Source organism: Tasmannia lanceolata, unplaced genomic scaffold (genome assembly GCF_043159265.1).
Source record: "Tasmannia lanceolata isolate RefF3 unplaced genomic scaffold, GAP_Taslan_0.1 ptg000004l, whole genome shotgun sequence".
NCBI lineage: Eukaryota > Viridiplantae > Streptophyta > Magnoliopsida > Canellales > Winteraceae > Tasmannia > Tasmannia lanceolata.
Genome location: NW_027518681.1, coordinates 13911196 through 13930966, shown reverse-complemented (window position 1 = coordinate 13930966; position 19771 = coordinate 13911196). Strand labels below are relative to the sequence as shown.

Here is a 19771-nt window from a genome sequence, read left to right as displayed (position 1 = left end):
CATAAAAAAATATATACAAAGACAGATGTGTCACATAAAAGATCAGCAATTTTCCAACTCAGCGATTATGGCACGGTGTTAATTAGTTATCATCCTTAGTGAAATTGAAAAGTCAAGTAGAATAACCATCAACATCAAAATATCACAACCATGTGAATTTTTCCATTTATCACACCCTTGTCACAGCAGGATTTTTACTTGCATACAGACCAGCAATCTTGATAAGCTAAAAAGGACCCCATCTTCAAACAGACAAAAAATAGGATGGCAATAACTAATTCAGCATTTCAAGAAAAACTTCAACTTCCATCAGGTGAGCCTCTAACTATGATATCCCACTTAATCACCATCAATAGTCAAAATGGGCAGCCACCAAACTTGTAACTTTGATAATCAGTACTACTAAAATTGCCTCACTGGGTTTTGCTCTAAAACAATATAACTGCTTCAGCAATGAGAGCCAAGTCGGGCAATGAAGTGCACACCATGTAATACTATTCGACGGGATGACACAGAGAATAAGATCTTGGCTTCACATGAAGGACTGTAGGTCAAGAGGAGAACCACAGCAAAAGAAAATGGACACCCTCCAAGAGTTAAATATGAGAAGTCTTCAAGAAATCGGCATTCTTTTGAGCACCAATCATCTATAGCCGCTGTAGAATTAAAAAACCTGAAATTTCAAAGTCATCAGAAAAAAAAAAATAACTCAATGTTCCTAAGCACAAGAAATATCAAGGGAAAAAACTACGTACCAGTAACATCGATCGTGAAGACCGGTGAGCAACGGGTGGGAAGAATAAGGAAAATATGCATAACTAAGTCATAGATTCAAGATCCTACATTTGTAGAAGGAGGTGTGTCTTGGCTTCCCGTTGCAGCAACATGATAAGATGAAGTTGATAGTGAAGGGGTCGATGTCCTCATGGTAGTTTTCTTAACCGGTGGCTTTTGAGAAGTTATGCTGGGTGGCTTTGAACCAGTGGTTGCATAATTGGTAGCAATTCTGCCCATAGCTGATGATGATGGCATTGGCCTAATAGATGAGGAACCAGGGAAACCATATCGAGCTGCAACTATTTGCGCACGTTCATTATACAGCCTCTGTCTCGCCCTATCCAATTGTTCTCTCGTCCTCAATAACACACTTTCCATCTCAGTGAAGAAGGAAAACTTGGTCTCCAACTTATGCAACTGCAGAAAGTGAATCGTAAAAATGAAGCCCTAGGGAAAAAAAACTAAACACCAAGCTAGCCTGTTTTCTATACCTGCTTCTCGATCAACAATGAGGCAAGCTGTCGAATCTGGTCTTCCTCCTGGTTTGCCAGCAGTTTTGCCTTTACGGCAGCAGCTGATAGTGCAGTAATCGCTGCACGTTTTATCTTATCTATATTATAATCATCTCTGCTTTCCACAGGGTTGCAACTCTTTTCACTTTTCGATTTTGCATCATTCTCACCTGCATGATACAGTAACAAAGAAAATAAATGTGAATAACATAAGAATGTGGCTGTCAAATGGGGCCAACATGCATGGTAGGTTGAGCACCACATTCTTTTACATTGCTTTCTCTTGTATGTATGTGTGTTGGATTATTCCTCGGGCAGGAGAGAGAGAGAGAGAGAGAGAGAAGGGGGCTTTTCCTAAATGCGTATATATACTACCATATCAACAGAGAGGAGTTGAAAATACCACACCTATATCCTCTGCAGTTCCAATTGTTGAATTAGAACCAACCGTATGCTGAGGCCCTTTCTCTTCTGAAGGAACTGAATCAGACAACATATCCACAGCCTTTGTTGCCTCCGAACATTGTTTGTCCTCTCCCTGTGAAGCCTTTGTCACCTCCAAACATTGTTTGTCCTCTCCCAGTGAAGCCTTTGTCACCTCCAAACATTGTTTGTCCTCTCCCAGTGAAGCCTTTGTCACCTCCAAACATTGTTTGTCCTCTCCCTGTGAAGCTAAATCACCCAACTCCTTCAGGGTACTTGGAGTGACCTCCCCTAGAGAAGCTAAATCACCTGATTGCTTCACGATACACGGTGGGACCTCCATTGTCGAAGCTGTATCATTGGATTCCTCAACAACACTTGGTTTAGCCTCCCCTTCCAAAGCTAATTCACCTGATTCTGATTCCTTCACAGTATTAGGTGTGACCTTTTCTAGCAAAGCTGAATCACCTGACTCAGCAACATGTGATTTCTCCATGCATTCTTGTTGATGGTCTTTTTCTTCTGGAGCAACTTTCTCTTCCACTTCTGGAGCAATCTCTTCTAAAGCAACTATTGATTCCATTTCCATAGGAACTGCATTCTCCTCGTTCTTATCTGTTCCATCAATTGATACATCACCGTCTTTCAAAATTGACGTTTGGTTTTCCTCTTTCACAGCCTCCCCAGCCAGCATGTCGATATCAGCACTGCAGAGTTCATCAGGTATCAGATCCAGAACTCCTAACTGTCCTAAATTAAATAACAAATTTTTTTTAGCAAAGTCACAAACCTCTCACAGGCAGGGGGATCCTTCCGGTCACTCGGCGGGTCTTCAAGAAGAAAACAGTGCCTTGCAGCCAACTGAATGTTGGGAGAATCCTCGGACATAGCTTTCAGTGAACTCCGTGTGGAGGCAACAACAACATCAGGTTCTACCAAGCCTGCTAAGAATGCAGCCTGCAAAAGATCATTAGACATAGAATGCATGAGAATGCAACCATATTTTAGCTCTAAATTTTTTTTAATGTGAGCATGGATGTCCTCAATTTACCAATGCCATGACTGGATTTCCTGATTCTGCAAATGAAAGCGACTCTCCTGGATTAGGAAGAATACCAACAGCCTGGAATGCAGACTTCAGAGCATCAAGGGCAAGGTTGGAATCAGTTTCCGGCACAACCTCAACAACTGCATCGTTTGGCTTAGACGTGACCACAGGGGAAGGGACATGTGGCTCTTCATTAGCAGCATTTATAACCTCCACTGTTTGGGCAGTAACCTCCATGGGAGATGAATCATTTTTTACATTAGCAGCATTTATAACCTCCACCGTTTGGGCAGTAACCTCAATGGGAGATGAATCATTTTTTATCGGATTTTTATCCAAGTTTCCGGGGAGACCAGCATCAACCTTGTCCTTATCCTCAAAAAAAGGGTCCTCAATTGGCATTTGGACAAAATGCAAGATACACTGAGCCTTTGTTTTTGTGGCAACATGCTCGGCAATCTCATTCCAGTTTTCTCCATAGAGCTCTAAGGCTTCAAGAAGAAGTAGAGTCTCCTGATCTGTCCAACTCCCACCACTTACACTGGGAACCTCAGCAGATTCCATGAGGATGAAATCGGCTGGTGTCATGCCAGAACCAAATTTCCCATCATTATAGCATTCAGAACATAAATCGAAATCTGCCTGTTGAAAAAATAATGTAATCAGCAATTCAGCATGGAGGACACATAGTTCATCTATTCTGAAATGCTTTGGCATGAAATGTGTTTTCATAGCATCTATGGGAGATTTTATGAGAGGTTGGCATTTGTCTTACCTTGGGGTTAAGGCTAGATCCCTTGGTGAATCATCCCCACGGCGTATATGTGGGGTCTTTGGAAAGAAAGAAATAGCAAAAATTTTGAAATAAGCAGGATTCTACCTTCAAAAAATACAAGCACAAGAACGTGTTCTTGCTCGTGGATGTATGCATCTTGGCCGAACCACGTAAAATCTCTCTCCACGCCGCCTCTTTCTCTCTCTTTTTCTCTCTCTTGTCTCCTCTTTGCAGCTGACACACAAAGTGCCTCTCCACAAAAGAGAAAAACATTTTCTCCCCTTTCTATTAACCCAGTTTTTTTAGAAAAACTCCCTTCTTTTGTTTCCCTTAGGTTACCTTATTAATTTAGGAAACAAGGCAACTTTCCCAACAATTTTCGGTTACCTTACACTGACCCTCTCATGCAGCCTCAAGTGTACTTGGTGGGAAAATTACAATTAAATTAATATTTTTTTCAATTTTTTCTTTTTTCGTGGTGACCAAAACCAAAATTTAAACATTTTGTTTGGGGAGGTTCATCAAGTCTGGCCTAATGCAAAAATGAGGAGGTTGACAGTGAAGTAATTTTATTGAAATCGGGAAAGCATATGGAAGCATATGTAAATGAAAGAATTTTATGATGAAACTTCAAGAAATGCTAAAATAAACACAAATACATATTTAGGAACCAGATAGGCAAGACAACCACGCAGAATGGTTTAATAACATCGATAACCCAGTGACATGTGATGCCGCGCATGTCTGATAATTCAGTACATACTACATTTTACATGTAATGCATATAAATATTGTTCAAGTCTACATGGATCAATGGAGAGAAGAAATGAGAGATGAGATTGGAACAGTAGGGTTGCGTGGGAGAGAAGAAAACAGAGTGCGTTAATTAGAGAGTCACAATCTCTCTTACGCACATAACATATTTATATATATATATATATATATATATATATATATATATATATATGTGTGTGTGTGTGTAATACATAATGAAAAGACCAAAATACCCCCAATGTGAGGTGCGCACAAATAAACCCACGCTTAACACTCCCCCTCAAGCTAGAGTGTGTATATCATACATTCCCAGCTTGTTACATAAATCGCTCAACCTTGCCTTGCTCAATGGCGTTGTAAACATGTCAACTATTTGATCATTTGATCTCGTAAACACAGTGCAAATCTCCCCTTTTTGAATTCGATGACGAATAAAGTGACAATCCACCTCTATATGTTTTGTCCGCTCGTGAAAGACTGGATTCATGGCTATATGAATGGCGGACTTGTTGTCACAGTGAAGCGATGCAGATGAAGAGTAGGGTAACCCAATCCCTGACATAAATGACCTCAACCAGATCAACTCGCAGCCTGTATAGGCTATGGCTCTGTACTCAGCTTCTGCACTTGACCTTGATACGACTTCCTGTTTCTTGCTTTTCCAAGATACTAAGTTACCTCCAACAAAAGTACAGTAACCATTGGTAGACCTTCTGTCTGCAGAAGATCCTGCCCAATCTGCATCTGAATATCCCTCAATCCTCATGTGGCTATGTTTTCTGAAGAGGAGTCCTTTACCAGGAGCTTTCTTCAGATATTTCACAATTTGAATAACTGCCGACCAATGAGATGTCCGTGGTGCACTCATATACTGACTAACTACGCCAACTGCATGAGCTATATCTGGGCGTGTGACAGTAAGGTAAATCAACCTCCCAACTAAACGTCTATATCTGCCAGGATCCTTTAGTAAATCCCCCTGATCAGGTGAAAGCTTGACATTTGAGTCCATGGGAGTCTTAGCTGGCTTTGCTCCTAGAAGACCAGTCTCCTCCAATATATCAAGTGCGTACTTTCTTTGTGATAAAGATAGCCCTCCGCGTGAATGTGCCACCTCTATCCTTAGAAAGTACCTCAGACGACCAAGATCTTTGGTGCAGAATTCCTTCTAAAGAAAGTCCTTCAACCTCTGTATACCTACACTGTCACTCCCTGTGATTATGATATCATCAACATAAACAATCAGGAAGATCCTACCACCTTTGCCCTGGGAACTGAACACTGAATGGTCTACAGCACACTGTTTCATGTCAAACCATATCACAGTCTCACTAAATCTTCCAAACCAGGCACGAGGGGACTGCTTAAGGCCATATATTGCCTTTTTAAGCTTGCAGACAGCATGCTTCATCTCCCCCTGAGCAACATACCCAGGAGGTTGCTCCATGTATACCTCTTCCTGCAGATCACCATGCAAGAACGCATTCTTGACATCAAGCTGATAGAGAGGCCATGACATGTTCACTGCAAGGGATATTAAAACTCGTACTGAAGGGATTTTGCGACAGGAAAAAAGGTATCCGTATAATCACTCCTGTAAGTCTGTGTATACCCCTTTGCAACCAATCTAGCCTTCAATCTTTCTACTGTCCCATCTAGGTTGTATTTGACTGTGAACACCCACTTGCACCCTACTACCTGCGCCCCTGGAGGAAGAGGGGTCAATTGCCACGTATAATTCGACTTCATAGCACCCATTTCTGCCTCCATTGCTGCTCGCCAACCGAGATGGTCCATAGCTTCTACAACAGAGCGTGGAAGAGAAACAGAGGACATAGATGATAAAAAAGAGTTATAAGTGGGAGAAAGATGAGCATAAGAAACCACGTCAGAAATAGGATGATGTGTGGAACGAGAGCGTGTACGAGATGAAATAGGGGCCTCATCAGGAGAAACACTGGCCTCTGGAGAGGTTGGGGTCCTGCAAGCTGTGAGGGAGCTGGTGGGCATGAGGGCAATGACGAGAGCTGATCTTGACGAGCATAAACCTTCAATGGCTTGGATTGTTCTACGGGTGACAAATTCGGAACTGGAACGGGTAATGGCAGCGGAACCTGAGAAGCAGGAACTGGTATAGGGGCAGACTCAGTAAAATAAGGGGTATCCTCAAAAAACGAAACATCGGCAGATACACACGATGAAGATGAGGACTATAACATCTGTTAACAGAGAGATCTGAAAATGAAATGTTGTGAATTAGCCGTCTTGCCCTAACACACACATATATATTTATTATGAGAAGAATATGAAAAGAGAATAATGCCCTTAGGCTATATAAGCTTATTCCACATATATATTTATTATGAGAAGAATATGAAAAGACTATAATGCCCTTAGGCTACATAAGCTTATTCTAACACTCCCCCTCAAGCTGGAGTATGAATGTCATATATGCCCAACTTGTTACATAAATCACTCAATTGAACTCCATTCAACGACTTGGTAAACATGTCTGCAATCTGATCATTCGTTCGAGTGAACTCAGTTTGAATTTGGCCTGTCTGAATCCTATGACGAATAAAGTGACAATCCACTTCTATATGCTTAGTTCGTTCGTGAAATACCGGATTCATAGCTATGTGAATGGCTGACTTGTTGTCATAGTAGAGGGACGCAGGTGAGGAATATGAGAATCCAATCTCTAACATAAACGATCATAGCCAAATTAATTCACAGCTGGTGTAAGTCATGGCTTGTATTCTGCTTTTGCACTGGATCGAGACACAACGTCCACTGGATCGAGACACAACGTCCTGCTTCTTACTCTTCCAAGATACTAGATTTCCACCTATGAAGGTATAATAGCCATTAGTAGATCGCCGGTCAGCAGGAGATCCGGCCCAGTCAGCATCAGAGTATCCCTCAATTCTCAAATGGTTATGCTTCCGGAAGATAAGACCTTTCCCGGGAGCTTTCTTCAGATACTTCACTATCTGAATCACAGCTGACTAATGTGATGTCCGATGCACACTCATATACTGACTAACCACACCAACAGCATATGCAATGTCCAGACGAGTGATTGTGAGATAGATCAACTGTCCTACTAACCGTTTGTATCGACCAGGATCGTCTAGTGGCTCCCCCTGATCAAGTGAAAGCTTGACATTCGGAATCATAGGAGTCTGTGCAGGTTTTGCCCCCTGAAGACCTGTTTCTTCCAAAATATCAAGAGCATACTTCCTTTGGGACAAAGATAGCGCCCTTTGTGAATGTGCCACTTCAATGCCTAAAAAGTATCTCAGAACACCAAGGTCTTTTGTGCTGAATTCATTCTGAAAGAAATCTTTGAGGCATTGTATTCATGCTTTGTCATTCCCTATAATAATAATATCATCAACATATGCAACCAGGAGAATCAGACCATCCTTGCTTCGAGAGCTGAACACAGAATGGTCTACAGCACATTGTTTCATACCAAATCGTAGGATGGCCTCACTGAATCTCCCAAACCAAGCACGAGGAGACTGTTTAAGACCATAAATCGTCTTTCTAAGCTTACAGACAGTATGCTGCAAGCCTGCAACTCCCCCTGAGCAACAAACCCTGGTGGTTGCTCCATATACACCTCCTCCTGCAAATCACCATAGAGGAACGCATTCTTGATATCCAACTGATATAGTGGCTAAGACTAATTTACGGCCAAAGAAATCAATACACGGATGGACAGAATCTTTGCCACTTGAGAGAATGTCTCAACATAATCAATCCCATAAGTCTGAGTAAAGCCCTTTGCAACAAGATGGGCTTTTAACCTCTCAACAGAGCCATCAGGTAGGTATTTAACGGTGAACACCCACTTACATCCGACTACCTGAGCACCAGGAGGAAGGGAAGCCAACTGCCATATCTGATTTTTAGCCAAAGCATCCATCTCAGCCTCCATAGTTGCCCGCCATCCCGAATCAAGCATAGCCTCTCGAGCAGAACGAGGAATAGAAATTGATGACAAAGATGATATAAATGCGGTATACGAAGGAGATAACCGAGCATAACTTACCGCATCAAAAATAGGGTGATGAGTGGTACGAGAACGAGTACGGCTCGCAATGGGGGCATCAAGAAAATCATCAACCTGAGCAGCATCATCAGATGATGAGGGTAAAGAAGGACCTACTTGCTAAGAAGAGATGGCAGGGCATAAAGGCTCAACTGAAGTAGTAGAACGCTTGCGAGTATATACCTAGAAGGGACGCTGAACCGGATCCGGTGGCAAACTTGGAACCAGAACCGACAACGGCAACGGAGGAGGAGATACCGATAAAAAAGAGGAAGCAGGAAAGTATGGAGTATCCTCAAAAAAGGAGACATCAGCACTGATAAATTTGCGGCGAAGCTGAGGACTGTAGCATCGGTAATCCTTCTGGGTTCGTGAATAACCCAGGAAAACACACTTGATTGCCCTTGGGGCCAATTTATCAAGTCTTGAAGTGAGATTCTGAACAAAGCAAACACACCCAAACACCTTGGGAGGTAACGGAAACGGATCCCCAGAAGGGTGTAACACCGAAAAAGGAGACCGATTGCTAAGAACTGAAGAGGTAGACAATTAGCCAGAAAACAGGCTGTAAGCATAGTGTCAGCCCAAAAAGATTTGGGAACATGCATCTGATACAGAATTGTGCGAGCTATATCTACAAGATACCATATTTTCCACTCGGCAACACCATTCTGTTGTGAAGTGTGGGCGCAAGACGACTGATGAATAATTCCACAACTAGAAAGAAACTCCTGAAAAGCGTGCCGATCAGAAAAATACTCACGGGCATTATCAGTACGTAAACATTTAAGGGAACATGAGTATTGATTTGTAATTTCAGCATAAAATAAACAAAATGTCCAAAGCACCTCAGAACGATCCTTTATTATATAAAGCCAAGTCATCGTGGAAAAATCATCAACAAAAATAACAAAGTACTTCCCATCAAACATAGAAGGAGTACGACATGGACCCCAAACATCAGAATGCACTAACTCAAACGAACTACTGACACGACTAACAGAACGAGACGGGTAGGAAACACGATGGTGTTTTCCATACTGATAGGACTCACAATGAAAATGACTAATAACACCAGAAACAACTGAAGAACGCTGCAGACGCTCAGGAGATGGGTTGCTACCTTCTGTGGCAAGTTGAGCAGCCGGTTGTTTCTCTTTCTCCTGTAAGCGCAAAAGTGACTCATACTCAGTCCAAGAGACGATCATGGTGTCAGAGGTAGCAGGAAGAGGTGCAACAGGTGTCTCAGAAGCGAAGTGGGCGGCTCGAGCGGGACGCAGCTCGGGATGGAGATCGTAACAGAAATCAATAGTGTGACTCTCCATGTCACAATGACTGCAATAACGTGATCCACGACCCCCATAAGAACGCCCCCCCCCCCTGAATCTCGGCCAAAGCCACGGCCCTATCCGCGACGACCACTACCATGAGTGCTCCGAAAGGAACCAGACTGGGCAGCAAAGGCGAACTGGTCACCAGCAACAGAGATAGCCGGATCGATACATAGAGCGCACTGAACGCAAGAAAAGATCTCATCCAAAGATGGGAGCGTGCCTAACCCAAGGATCTGTTGCCGAAGAGGGACAAACTCAGGCCCTAAGCCATCGAAAAACCGAGTAGTACGGAGCTCATTCTTCTGTTAAGCCAAGACCTTGAGGTCAGTGGACGGTGGATGATAAATATCAATCTGCTCACAAAGACCAGCAAAATCCGAATAGTACTCAGTGACGGTCTTATCTCCACGCGAGATACGAAAGAAGTCACTGTAAACATCAGTAATCCGCGTGAGATTGTTGCTGCCGGAATAGAGTGTCTCAGCACGCAACTAGACTGTTCGTGATGTATCCAGAAATAGCATGTGACTCGCAATCTTTGGTTCCATACTCTGACAGAGAAGAGACTGGAGTTGGGCATCCTCCTGACTCCACTTATCATACCCAGCATCTTTCGGATTCGGAGGATCCGTCGTGAGGAAACGTAACTTGCCCCGACCTCGCAGATAGAGGTGAATAGAACGACTCCAGGCAGGGTAATTAGCACCATCCAATTTAATGGATGTCATAGAGGTCACCGACACCGGAAATGAACCGGAGGAAGAAGCTGATGGCAAGGCCATAATAAACACCAAAACTCAAATGGGATGTCGATGAAGCAGACCAGACAAGACACACCACAACAATCACAGACACCCACAGAAAAGGGCAGCCAAATATAGGCAAGCAAATCACCACGGAGATAAACAATCAGAAGAAAAAACCACAAACATCGGAAGGACCCCGAAAGAACAAGCACGAAGCCTCATACTTGTGGAACTACAACGAAACATAGAGACAAAGCTTAAGTCATCAAGTAGGAATCAAAGAAAAATGTAACAAAGCGGAGCCACGACCAAAAAGGTGAGAAATGTAACGGGAAGATGTAGGGCAGTAACACCCGACGGCTAGAAGAGAAGAACGCTACCCTTATAAGTCAAAGAAGATGCGAAAAGATGTTAAAAAAAGAAAGAAGGGAGGGCGCGCAGGGGGGCAACCTGGGTTTTCCAGGGGGCGTTCAGGGGGCAACCTGGGTTTTCAGGGGGGGCGCATGGCAAACAGGGAAGAGGTTGGGTTTTCCAGGGGGGGCAACCAGGGAAGAGGTGGGGTTTTGTACACAGAAAAAAGGGGAGGAGAAAGAAAGAAAAAAAAAGGAGAATGAGGAGTTAGGGCATGGGATGGACTTCAATGGAGGAAGACAAGAGGTCTTCAATGGAGGTCCCTCAGGCATCGAGGAACCTTAGGGCTTTGATACCATGTTAACAGAGAGATTTGAGAATGAAATGTTGTGTATTAGCCGTCTTGCCCTAACACACACATATATATTTATTATGAGAAGAATATGAAAAGACTATAATGCTCTTAGGCTACATAAGCTTATTCTAACATCTATAGCCCTTCTGAGTACAAGAATAGCGCAAGAATACACATTTGATAGAACGTGGATCCAACTTATCGATTCCAGGAGTAAGGTCATGAACAAAGCATGTGCAACCAAAGACTCGAGGAAGTAAAGGAAAGGGATTATCAGAGGAATTTAAAATTGAGAATGGAGAACGGTTTTGGAGAACTGATGATGGAAGACGATTGGCTAGGAAACATGATGTGAGAACAGCATCAGCCTAATATGACTTTGGGACAACCATCTGATAAAGAAGGGTCCTAGCCATGTCAACAAGGTACCTTAGTTTCCTCTCAGCAACACCATTTTGCTGAGAGGTATGAGCACAAGATGACTGATGAATAATGCCATGGCTAGAAAGAAATTCTTGAAAGCCATTTGAAACAGAAAAGTATTCAAGTGCATTGTCAGTACGTAAGCATTTGAGAGAACATGAATATTGGTTAGTAACCTCGGCATAAAAAGAACGGAACACAGGAAAAACTTCTGAACGATCTTTTATTACATATAACCACGACATTCTTGAATAATAGTCCACAAATACAATAAAATATCGATATGCAAATATAGATGGAGTTCAACATGGGCCCCAAATATCAGAATGTACTAGCTCAAACGGACTCGAAACTCGACTAACTAAACGTGACGGAAAGGAAACACGTGGTGCTTTCCATACTGACAAGACTCACAATAAAACTTACTAACAGGACTCGACACAACTGAAGAATACTGCAAACGATCTGGTGAAGGATGACCAAGACGGCAGTGCCACATGAACGAATCAATTGAAGTGTGCAATGCAGTGGGTGACGTATCACCGTCAAAGTAGTAGAGTCCATCCACCTCATGGCCCATTCCAATCTTCCTCCCAGTCACAAGATCCTGAAACGAACAATAAGAGGGAAAGAAGGTCACAGAACAGTTAAGACGACGAGTAAGTTGACTAACAGACAGAAGATTACAAAGAAAACTAGGAACACATAAAACAGAGAGATAAATTAGAACCAAGAGATGTGGCTCATACACCAGAGATAGGGCACAGAGCCCCATTAGCCAAAGTAACAAATGTAGAAGTAGAAGTGGGCTTAAAGGGACTAAGAACACTACTGTTACCCGTCATGCGATGGGAGGCTCCAGAGTCAATGAGCCATGAACTGGTGTGACTAAGAGAGCAGGATGGGTTGCTACCTTCAGTTGTAAGTGTGGCAATGGGTTGTTTGCCTTTCTACTGTAGACGCAACAGACGCTCGTACTCAGTACGAGAAACCACCAGTGTATCAGAAGAACTAGGTGTGGAAGCTACAACCGTCCAACTCAGTGTGGGAGTCCCAGAGACATGATGTGCAGTCCGTGGGGGTTGTAAGTCTGGATGCAAGTCATAACAGTAGTCAACAGTGTGACCCTCCATGCCACAATGTGTACAATAACGGGATCCACGGCCGCCAGCGCCACGGCCTCCCCTGAGTCACGGCCAAAACCTCTACCAGATTCGCGACATTCACGCCCTCGACCACCACAGGTACCACGACCGTAACCATACTGAACAGCTAGAGCAGATCGCTCACCAACTGAACCATCAGGAACATCAATCCGAAGAGCTCGCTGAACACGAGAGAAAACCACATCAAGTGATGGTAAACTGCCATCACCCACTATCAGTTGTCGAATAGGAAGAAACTCTTTTCCTAGACCATCCAGAAACTGAACAACACGTAACTCCTCTTTTTGTTTGGCTAGTACAGCAGGATCTGTAGAGGGTGGCATGTAAGAGTCCAGTTGCTCACACAAGCCGACAAACTCAGAATAGTACTCATAAACATATCGCTCTTTCCGCTTCGATTTGAGAAGATCATAATAAACATCACAGATCTTCGTACGATTATTAGTTCCTGAGTAGAGTGTCTCTGCACGTAACCAGACAGCTCTCGAGGACTCCCGGAACAACATATGACTCGCAATCTTGGGCTCCATACGTTAACATAACAAGGACGGAAGACTAGCATCCTCCTGGCTTTACTTGTCAGAGGTGGAGTCCTTAGGTGATGGTGGGTCCGGAGTGACATAACTCAATTTGCCCTGGCCACGGAGATAAAGCTTAACAGCACGACTCCATGCAGGGTAATTGGATCCGTTAAGCTTGATTGAAGTCATAGGGGTCATAGTGAAAGGGCCAGAAACAGTGGAGGAAGTAGAGGGTGTAGTCATGGTGAATAGCTACACGAAATCACAGCCCAAACGAATGGTAACACCACAAGACCACAACACAACAATAAAGAAATGAGTTAGTTGCTATTCACCAAATCGACGAGAGGCCATGAACAACCACATGAACAATTGGACTAACATCCACCACCAACCATAATCAATGAGCAGAACAACCCCCAATCCACAAAATATCAAGTACTAACTAATACAAATAGAATGGAATCACTGATATAGAATCACAACTCCTAATAGTACCACATGTACTCAACCACGTATCACCAACTAACATCAACGACAGCCAACACGGTAAATCAAGTCATCAACCTATTACCACCAACAACACCAAATCCAACACCAATGCCAACAACCAGTACCATTTACAACTAATCACTAACGAATCGTGAACCAGCCACCAACAAGAGCATCCACGGAAGCTATCTCGTGTACTGATGAATGGTTCATGTTTAAACAATGAATACAACGAGGGGAACGCAGATTCACGCGAGTTTAGGGACTGATTTGCGTAAAAAAAAAAATAGGTTAGGGTTTGTATCTGAGAGTGGGATGGGGGTTGAAGGATTGTATGATATACTTGAAGTAGAAAGGATAAGATGCGAGTGATTTGGTGGGGGTAAAAGTCCACAGAGGGATGGGTTTTAGGGTTAGGGTTAGGGTTAGGGTTATGGTTAGGGCCGAATATGGTTTAGGTTTGGAGAACTCCAATCTCGATCTTCAAGTGGCGTTGAACATCTTGATCTTTATGCTCTCATACCATGTTCAAGTCTACATGGATCAATGGAGAGAAGAGATGAGAGATGAGATTGGAACAGTAGGGTTGCGTGGGAGAGAAGAAAACAGAGTGCGTTAATTAGAGAGTCACAATCTCTCTTACGTACATATCATATTTATATATATGTGTGTAATACATAATAAACCCACGCCTAACAAATATAATTAGTTAATATGCACTGATATAGTATACCACTAATGCACTTATGATTTTGATTTCGGTATGTGTTTCAGTTTCAGAGAGCGAGCCTTGGCACAACGGTAAGGTTGCTCTATTGTGACCTAGTGGTCATGGGTTCAAGTCACGGAAACAGCCTCTCTGCAAAGCAGGGGTAAGGCTGCGTACATCTAGCTCTCCCCAGACCCTGCAATGGCGGGCGCCTGCACTGGGCCGCCCTTTATGTGTTTCAGTTTCAGTATCATTTCAGTGGGGATGGAAATGGAAACATTTCGATCATTTCGTGTCGGTTTAGGTGGAACTTTAAAGCCATGACAAAGTGATGATAAACCAATATTTCAAAACGTGGATGGGGTCAAAACATGGCCAGAGCAATTTCTAGTTGACTCGGCGAGGCGTAATTGAGTACTCAGTTGACACGGCTGAGTACTCAGTTGACGCAGCCATAACTTGGAAGAGTCAAAGGAGTTTTGAACTTTTAATTGATTTTCTAAGGCAAAATGCGGACTCCGACAAGAATGCAACTAAGGTAAAAGGAAGTCGACTCAGGCGAGTCGACAATAACACAGGAAAGTTTTGAAACTATGATATAAACTCAACGACAAGCCCCTAGCTACAAACTCATCACGGGCATGTCAAAAAAAATTACAAAAACAAGATTCCATCGTCCACAGGAGGGACTCGTCGAGCAACACTAATGTGTGTTCATCGAAGAGAGTCATGTCATTGGTAATGAAACTAGGGAAGAAGAGTAACAGTTGATCAGTCTCCAAGCTAGGTTACAGCTGGGAAACAAAATTCGGTTTATCACCCAGGCTTCAGTCCCTATGAAAGTGGAAGGACTCCATGGAAGTTTATAAATCCAAAGAAATCTTGTAAAAATAATACAAGTGTATGGAAGCTGATGGAAATATGAAAATTTAAGATGAAACTTCAGGATATGCGAGAATAAGCACAAGTACATACCTAAAAATTATCACATAATTAAGACAACCATCATTAGTGATCTAACAAGATCAAATGCCTAGTGACATTATATGCATGCATGTCCGTAAACATCCATGATTTTACAAGATTTCCACCAAAATCTATGACCGAAATTGACATGTCTTCATTTCTGTGGCGACCAACATGCATTCTGAAACCAACAATTAAAACCTTGGGGTGTCATGCATTCTGAAACCAACATTTAAAACCTTGGTGTTGTTTGGAAAGGATGTCATCTAAGAGGCATATACAAGAAATAGTTATAAGGATTGGAAGATGGGTGATAGGAAAAGTGAAATAAAAAGGAATGAAGGGAGATTAGGATAGGGGAAAAGGTGCCAATACACAAGGTTTTAAATTTTGGTTTCGCGGGTAGTTTCGGTCCTCACCGAAACCGAAATTTTAGCCGAAATTCGGTAGAAGCGCTTTAAAGGTCGTTTTCTTGGGCTGAAATTTCGGTAATTTCGGCTGAATTTTTGTAAACGAATAAAAAATTAATATTTTATCAAGAATTTTGCAGAAATTTCAACCGAAATTTACCAAATTTCGGCAATTTCGGTTTTGGAACGTTTCAGTTTTGGTCCTCACCGAAATCCGACGAAATTTCGGATTTCGGCTGAAATTTAAAACCTTGCCAATACATGAAGATTTCACTAAGGGTGAAAAACAGGGTTTGGGGTTGGGAAAAAGGTACTGAGATGGATGAAGGAGTGGCAAGGGGATTAAATATTGCAGAAAGAAGGATTTTCCTTTTGATGGACAAAGGGATGGGGAGGGTGCTTTTTGGTATGTGCAAAGGTTGGAGAGATGGGCCTTTGGGTTTTGCGGGGTGTTCAAAGAGATGGAAGGAAAAATTTAGGGTTAGGGTAAAAAAGATGGAAGGAGAATAGGGTTTGAGATGGAAATTACGGTTTCAAAAAAATTAGGGACGAAGAAATATAAGATTTAAGGATTTCAAAGATTTGAAAGAATATAGGGTTTGATTACGAAAAGAATTGGATTTTTTGAAGTAAACAGGTTAGGATTTGTAAAAAGGAGAAGAAAGAGACTTCGTAACTAGAAGGGAAAAGAGAGTGGAGATGAAACAAGGCTGCTTACCTTTGATGTAGAGAGAAAATATCAGATCTGGATTTAGCCTTGCTCTGATACAATGTATAGAAATCAAACATGATGCGTGTCGAGGACAAGAAGAGATAAAGAGGCCACTGAATTTGTGTGGTTTAGCTTGTATTGATAAAATAAAACAGACACATTACACCTTATATACCGATGAAATACAAAATCATGAGTACACCCTTTAGCGACTACTAATGTTCTCTTTAACAACTACAACCAATACATCACCAATCTTCCACAATAGATTTATCACGGCCCAGTTCATACTCTGCAGCTTAGTTTAGTGAAGCATCACAGCGTAAATCTTATGCTTTGTGATAAAATCCTAGACAACCAACCAGCATACAGTCTACAGTCTACACCTAAAATCCTAACATTCTGAAAAAAAGGATATTCAGTACAAAAATAAGTTATGATCCTTTGGCCATTCCTTTTCTCTCACTATCTCTAGGAATCTCACCTATACATTCCTGTAGATAAGTGTGAAAGTGAGATTCTGCAGTTCAAGCACCCACGTTAATTTTTTGCAGACATCCACCAATCAATTATAAAGTATAAATGTGGCAGTAGAGTAAATCAATTAAACATAAATGCACAACATCCATTTCTAGCCCTATCACTAGATAGCAATCAACCTACCTCCAGAACCCTTCAAATTAATAGAACCAACTTTACAGAGTTCATATTTATTTCTGTTCACTAGTTCATATTTAAGATTTTTTATACAGAGACAAAATCCTTATTCTCTAGATAGCTTTCAATCTAACCCCAGAACCCTTCAAGCTAATTGATCCAAATTTACATAATTCATCTCTCTTTGTGTTCATCGGTCTAAATTTAAGATTTCATATACAAGCTGCACACAAGCATTACAAGATACATGGGAGAAATAGTGAACTAATAAATGCGCCAAAGGTAAAGGCCATTATCACCATTATAAGTGGGGGGGGAACCAACCTGCTTTTGGCAATGGTAACGCTTTCGCGAGCAGTCAGCAGAGCAGGAGTTGCAGTGATACTCGACAGAGGGCCCCTCAGGCTTAACCAAGTCATCAGCAATAGCAGACTCTGGAACCAATCGTGGTGGCATGGCTGGCGCAGAAAAGGCCGCCTTTGGATTTACATTTACCCGAGGGAATGACTGAACCATTTCGAAACTATACAATTTTTCAACCAAGGAGGCTGTTTTAGCAGCTCCATCCACGTAGGTTGCATTCGTAGCGGAATCGGGTGGTGGAAAAGGATGGAAATTAATCAATCCCCAGTGATCCAGGAACTCCATTACTTCTTGCCTTGCCTCGGAATCTCCGACAGAAAGCTCGGATAAGTCTTTCCGTTCAATCTGTGTCTGTGGATCCATGTGAAATTTCTTCATGATCGCATTGCGTATTTCCATGTATATATCTGGCGTCCGCTCCTCAGACTTCCCATTGAAGAAAGAAGGGAGCGCACGCTCCTCGAGTGGATGAATTTTTGTCCATGAAAACCAACCTATCAGTAAAAAAAAAAAGGCTTGAATGGATCCACCAAATAAAAAGAAAATGCTGAATTAAAATTGGTGATCAGTCTAGTAAGCAAAGTCCCACGAATATGGGAGAAGTAATTTCATAAAAAGAAACAACAGAGAAAAAACAACAATTATAACACTTATACAAGTAGAATTGCTTCCATTCTTCCAAATAATGCAGTTTCTACTGTTACCACGAATCAACAAGAGAAAAAAAAGGAAATTGTGATACAACCACTAACTCCAAAAGCCTAAGCTGCTGGAGAAAGGCATTTTTAATCTTTTATACTTTAACACTCCCCCTCACATGTGGCCCCTCTTTCTTGGGTCGGCCTACACGTGGCACATGTGGGCCCTCTTTTGGGTTTGGCCATTGCATGTGGAATTTTGCTATCCACTCAAGACTTTTGCTTTGATACCATGTGAAACAATCAGTAACTCCAAAAGCTTGAGCTGTTGGAGAGGCGTTTTTAATCTTTTATACTTAACAGAAACTAAACTGTCTGTGAAGTAAGTAATAGATGATAGAGAATATTGGGATTGAAGTGAAAAACCTAAAAATAACAAAAATAAGAAATGATATAAAAAATGATGAAATACTTGCATTGAAAACCCTAAATATTGAAGCAAACCAGATGTGCCCTAAAATCAAACCCTAAATTTCACACCCGAAAATCAAAACCAAAAACCCCGAAGCAAGAAACTCAAAGGAATCAAACATTTTCTTCTCCACAAAAAAACACCAATCGACCCGAAGAAACAACGAATCGATGTATAAAGGTTTACGAAATCGAATTGAGTACTGAAACTCGCCTGCCAGCGTTGGTACGACATGGATATTGGCATCGCGAGATCGGACGGCTTCGAAGTCCGCATCGGTCACCGGCTCCGGCACCTGCCGGTCATCCTCGGTCGGAATAAAGTCTCTACCGGCACCAACAGGTTCTCCATAGGCCAGGGTCAGTGGAGGAGGAAGTGGGTCGGCTGGATTCTGTGGAAAGGCCGCGGCTACGGCTAGCTTATTGGGGGATTGTCTGGCCCTGGTGCAGGGGCCGTTGTGTAGAGAGGCGAGATGGGCGGGATTGAGTTTTTCCTTTGCCAGACGCTTTGAAGGCGTGGCGCCGCTGGTGTTAGCCGCTGCTTTCCTTTTGGTGGCGCCTGCTCTTCTTCGAGGTCCTTCCACGGCGACGACTTCCGGCAGACGATTCTCCACCGGTGCAGCATTCCCGGCCACACCCACTTCCCGGCCCTTCTCTTCCATGCCTTTTCAGGACCTTCCCTTGTATTCTCTCTCTCGCTCTCTCTCTCTCTCTCTCGTTCTCGTGATATTGGGTTAATTTAATCAAATTGCAAGAAGGAAATGATACTGTGAGAAGCCTTGGTATAAGAAGTGAAGGAGACACCTCCTGATACATGACATTACCATGATCCGAGCCATTCATTTGATCACAAAAGCTAAATTGTGTGTCTACACGAGTGAGATTATCTTAGACACTAGGCTTGAGATTACCTTCTGTGCAACCAAACACACTTACCTTTTGTGCAGCCAAACACACCGAGGCCCTCGAGAATTTTTGGAAAAGTTTGGAAATGAAAAACAATTTTAATATTTCCAACCTTTTTTATACGGAGAAAAAGGATATTTGGAACCAACCTTATCCAATTTTTATTTAGAGGCACAATTGCA

The 19771-nt window shown here is 42.4% G+C and overlaps 1 protein-coding gene across 3 annotated transcripts; it reads right to left on the bottom strand.

Annotated features, from left to right (window-relative positions):
* Positions 1–140: 140 nt before the first annotated feature.
* CHB3 (DNA-binding family protein) lies at positions 141–19442 on the bottom strand. Of its 3 annotated transcripts, none has more exons than XR_013250150.1 (8): positions 18898–19442; positions 17536–18068; positions 2764–3402; positions 2503–2669; positions 1698–2419; positions 1269–1459; positions 756–1194; positions 141–673 (listed from the first exon to the last, which is right to left on the bottom strand). XR_013250150.1 is itself a non-coding variant. In XM_077377190.1 (8 exons), the coding sequence occupies exons 1-8, from the start codon at positions 19343–19345 to the stop codon at positions 665–667; spliced, it is 3060 nt and encodes a 1019-aa protein (XP_077233305.1). In that variant the 5' UTR covers positions 19346–19442; the 3' UTR covers positions 141–664. The 3 variants fall into 3 exon arrangements, 1 of the variants encoding a protein (XP_077233305.1); XR_013250151.1 differs by having other exon boundaries at positions 141–656; XM_077377190.1 differs by having other exon boundaries at positions 844–1194.
* Positions 19443–19771: the final 329 nt, after the last annotated feature.

Bases quoted from the DNA above. Each gene is read 5' to 3' on its own strand.
- CHB3 (XM_077377190.1), bottom strand. From the start codon at position 19,345: ATGGAAGAGAAGGGCCGGGAAGTGGGTGTGGCCGGGAATGCTGCACCG. The intron at 2,420-2,502 runs GTTTGTGACTTT...TGAACTCTGCAG, and splicing joins GATCCCCCTGCCTGTGAGAG to TGCTGATATCGACATGCTGG. The intron at 1,195-1,268 runs GTATAGAAAACA...CACTTTCTGCAG, and splicing joins CATTGTTGATCGAGAAGCAG to TTGCATAAGTTGGAGACCAA.